Source organism: Gymnoscopelus microlampas (assembly GCF_963454915.1).
Source record: "Gymnoscopelus microlampas genome assembly, chromosome: 7".
NCBI lineage: Eukaryota > Metazoa > Chordata > Actinopteri > Myctophiformes > Myctophidae > Gymnoscopelus > Gymnoscopelus microlampas.
Genome location: NC_139944.1, coordinates 1549201 through 1554276, shown reverse-complemented (window position 1 = coordinate 1554276; position 5076 = coordinate 1549201). Strand labels below are relative to the sequence as shown.

Below are 5076 nucleotides of genomic sequence, written 5' to 3'. Positions count from 1 at the left end.
CCTGAACTGAATGGAACTAAACTGATAGTTAGACCATTATCATTTTCTAAAAATTATTTGTATTCATTCTTAGATTGCTATTGGTTTATGCTTTTTTCATAATTATCGTTTTATAGTTGTTTTGTATTATTATTTATAGTTCTATTGTTATTACTTTCATTGGCTTTCAGAGGACCAGCAGATCTTCAGACTGCAGTACTGCAGATCAGCCACCAGGTGGGGGCTATGGGCTGTTTTGGAGGCAGTGCAACAGAAGATCAGAGAGTGGATGAGAAAGCTCAACGAGAAGCCAACAAGAAGATAGAAAAACTACTTCAGAAAGAACGACAAGCATATAAAGCTACTCATCGTCTGTTACTACTGGGTAAGTACTCTAAAAGTACTCTTTACTATAAGTAGTATTAATAGTACTATAGTATCTACACACATGGGCAACATATGGCCCGGGAGCCGGACTCGGCCTTTGACCATCTTAATCCGGCCCGCCAAGTCCGACCTCAAAGAAAAACAAAATTAGATGAAACTAAAAGATTCACATTCTAAAAGGCTGCCGTATGTTAATGGTTTTGAGACAAATTAATTTAACTTGACTCCAATGAATAGTAATTAATATTTATCATTTGAGTACTACAGTATACCTACCTGCATTCCTCCATCCATATGCACTCAAATGTTTTATGTTTATAATGTAACAGTGAAACAGTCAACCTTGAGTCCATATTTATAACATAATGATGCAATGTGTTTTATCAGTGATTTATGGAGTGGTGCATATCAGATAAGATAAGATAAGATACATACATTTATAGGCTCATTTAAAAGTTGATACGGCATTGACGTGGATTATTTTATGCAAGTAATATTTTTTAAAGTAAGGCCAGAGTACACCAGAGTGATACAGTACAGCACAGCTGTACCAACATTTTTTTTTAACTGAACAGTTGAGTTACAACATTTTGTAACTGAACATTCTTGTTGTGAAAGCAAGTACCTTATTGTAAAGTAGACTGGCTTGTCTACCAAATGCATGCAGTTTTTAACATAATTCAGCACAATGTGTTTCAAGTTTTAATTCAATTGTACAATGTGTGGCCCTTCACTCACTTTATCGAAGTCAGTATGGCCCCCTGGAAATGGCAAGGGCTTACTTACACCTAAGACAGGCAGCCTCTGTGGATAGCTTTAAAACACAGCTCAAGGCCTATTTCTTCACTCTTGCTTTTAGTAGATTTTTTAATCTCTGTGTTGTTATTCATATGTCTGATTCACTGCCTTTTTTTGCAATTATTTTAATGTTGTTTTATGCTTTTGCTTTTCTTTTTTGCTTTGTTGTTAAATTCTTTTTGCTTTTTCTGTAATGCACTCTTGCTCTGTTTTTAACTGCTGTGTAAAGCATGTTGAGCTGCATTTCATGTCATGAAAGGTGCTATACCAATAAAGTTTATTATTATTATTATTACTATTATTATTATTATGACTTTTTTTTTAAAATCAATACATTACCGGTAATTACAATCTAATTCTAAACAGATAACTCATCTATATATGTGTGTTTGTGTGTGTGTGTGTGTGTGTGTGTGTGTGTGTGTGTGTGTGTGTGTGTGTGTGTGTGTGTGTGTGTGTGTGTGTGTGTGTGTGTGTGTGTGTGTGTTTAGGTGCAGGTGAATCAGGGAAAAGCACCATTGTGAAGCAAATGAGGATTCTACACGTTGATGGGTTCAATGACGAGTGAGTCACGTACACACACACACACACACACACACACACACACACACACACACACACACACACACACACACACACACACACACACACACACACACACACACACACATGCACGCACGCACAAGTGTCGAAGGGTCCTTGAGCAAGACACTGAACCCCTAATTGCTCCCGATGAGCAGTTTGATGCCTTGCATGGTTTCCTCTGCCATCGGTGTGTGAATGTAATGCACATTGTAGAGCACTGTGGATAAAGGCACTATATATAAATGCACCATTTACTATATGGATGCACCATTTATCACACAGACACACGGCACACGCACGCATGCACAGACACACACACACACACACACACACACACACACACACACACACACACACACACACACACACACACACACACACACACACACAAACACACACGCAAAGAGCGAGAGACCTTTTGTGATGGAATTGGCTATTTGTTTATTTCAAAGGTTTGATCTTAAATCATTTGACTGAATAAAGTCTGTTATATGTATGTGTATAAACCACATGTATATTGTATAGTGTATGTATTACATTGCAATGTGTATAATCTTTTAAAAAAATCACAGAATCTCTGTAAGTACGTCTGTAGTTCACGTTTCTCGAGAACCGCCCCAAATCAAACTCGCCATGCAGATGGCCCGAGGGAGTGCGGTGCCTGGCGTCGAGTCGGCGGATAGGTGGTTGTCCGGAACCGCCAGAAAGGGCTCTCTCTGCCTGTGGCCTAAATGAATCAATTGATTTCCACGGCAACGCCAGCCTAAGCTTGATTTGCCAAATTACCCACACCTGTCGAATTCCCAAAACCTGCCATTTGATTAGTTAGTCAGTCTACTTTCCACAATCAGTTTAGACTCTTCAGACATTATCCCCACACTCTCCACAGACATTCACCACTGCACAAGGACTTTCCAAACCGCCGAACCCCCCAACATGCCCATATACGATGAAAGGATTATCCGCACTCTTGCTGCAGAACACACCCAGACCTGGCTGGGCTAAGTTCTAACAACTGGAACAATAACATTTCTACCGCGTTCCGCCATTACATTGAGGTCGCCCGTCGAAAATGGCTTGTTTTGACCACTTTAAAAAAGTATGGAGATATGGATCCCATCATTGGGGCGGATGCACATCTGTTTTTTTGGGATGACGTCACATCCGTCCATTCCCTTTTAAAGGGTCCTAGGATCAGTTAGAAGTTGCGTTAGAGCGCCCTCTTGTGGAAAGAAAAAATATATATAATATAATATAATATGGCCATAAAAGGGACACAGGCAGACAGATATAGAGATCTCCATACATGGCCATAAAAGGGACACAGGCACATTAACACCACAATATAAAATACTCTGTTACAAGTAAAAGGCTTGTGTTCAAAATGTTACTTGAGTAAAAGTACAAAAGTATTGGCATCAAAATATACTTAAAGTATCAAAAGTAAAAGTACTAAAATGTTTGAAAATAGCAGATCTACGAGCTCACAACGCGTTGCGATATATGTAGGTATAAAATAGTTTTTTTTTGTACATTTTATAATAATATAATAATCTGCAAAGTAACTAGTGACTGTTTTCAAATAATTGTAATGGAGTAAAAGTACAATATTTGCCTCTGAGATGTAGTGGACTAAAAGTAAAATAATAGAACATTGGAAATACTCCAGTAAAATAAAAGTACCTCAAAATTGTACTTAAGTACAGTACTTGAGTAAATGTACTTTATGTTACTTTACACCACTGGGGTATTCTGACAACGGGTATAACGGGTATTGCATAACAGGGTGGGCCATGTCCTTATCCCTCCCGGTGAGCTGCGGGGTTCCTCAAGGCAGCATTCTAGGGCCGTTACTGTTTCTTCTATACATTAACGACATGAATGCTGCCTGTAACTGCAAACTGTTCCTGTTCGCTGATGACTCGGCACTCCTGATCTCGGGTGAGGACAAGTTGCAAGTCGAGGAAGCTCTCAGCTCTGAACTCTCAAAAATCCGTACCTGGCTTACCGATAACAAACTGTCACTACACCTTGGGAAAACTGAATCCATCCTTTTTGGGACCAAACATTCCCTCAGTAAAATGAAGGTAAATGACTTCAAGGTCAAAGTCGATGACACAATCATCACTAGCAAAGAAGAGATTACCTATTTGGGATGTATTCTTGACAAACACCTGACAGGTGAAAGCATGGCAACAAAGGTGTTCAAAGGAGTAAACCAGAGAACCAGATTTATGGGCAGAGTTTCCTCTTTTGTCAACCCTCAGGCACTCAGGACCCTCTCAGGGGCCCTGATTCAGCCCCTTTTTGACTATGCTAGCTCCTCCTGGTACTCCAACACCTCAGTGTCACTGAAGACTAAGCTTCAAACCTCCCAAAACAAACTGATTCGACTACTTCTCGGACTGGGGCCCATGACCCACCTCTCTCCCACTCACTTTGCCAGCCTAGGCTGGCTCAGGGTGGAAGACAGGGTTATACAACTAAAAATGGGACTGGTCTTCAAAATTGTAAAAGCAGATTTGCCCGAAATGCCCCCTATACCCGCATATCTGTATACTGTAAGTACCTCGAAAAAGTTAGTGACACCCACAGTCACAAAACTAGAGGGAGCGTAAACAACAATCTGGTAACACCCACCCATAAAACAAACATGGGCAAATTCTCCTTCTGTAGCACAGCCACCAAGGAATGGAATATTCTAACCCCATCCCTCAAAAAATGCAGTTCGCTGGGCTCATTCAAAACAGCCCTAAAAACGCATCTTTCTGGAGGCCTAAAGAGGAGCTAGTACCAGTTTCCCTGTAGACAGACGACCCCCCCCCCTCCCCCCTTTTTTTTGTACATACTTTTTATTTTATTTTCTAATGCTTTTTTTGTATATAATTTTTTATTTTCTCATGCCTTTCTTGTATATAATGGTATATATTTTTTCCTCTGTATTCTTGTGTTGATTTTTGAACTGTTTGGTTGCTACTATATGTCTATGAAATTAATTCAAGGACCCCAACGGAAACAAGCCCGCAAGGACTTTTTTGGCCGGACCTTTTAGACAAAAGCATTATAAATGTAACTGTGTTGTTTTACATTCTTTTGCCTAATAAAAATTTCAATCAATCAATCAAAAGCATGCATGGTTCCTGAGTAGGCCGGTACCCAATGGGCACCTGTCTACTGCAGTGGTTCCCAAACCTTTTAGCTCAAGACCCAAAAGAGAAATCAAATGTTTGCCCGGGTCCCAAACTAGTGAATATAGCAGATCTACAAGCTCTTGCAGATCTGCTATTTTCACTACTTAAACATTTTGTTCCTAATTTAGGGAATTTA

General features: G+C 39.8%; 1 protein-coding gene across 1 annotated transcript in view; it reads left to right on the top strand.

Annotated features, from left to right (window-relative positions):
* Nucleotides 1-225: 225 nt before the first annotated feature.
* LOC311049747 (guanine nucleotide-binding protein G(olf) subunit alpha-like) overlaps nt 226-5076 on the top strand; it is a gene marked incomplete at both ends in the record, with an annotated part of 16704 nt that continues 11853 nt past the window's right edge. Inside the window, 2 exons of the mRNA XM_084063565.1 lie at nt 226-364; nt 1656-1728. Coding sequence (XP_083919691.1) covers nt 226-364; nt 1656-1728 — 212 coding nt within the window. The remainder of the gene's footprint in view (nt 365-1655; nt 1729-5076) is intronic.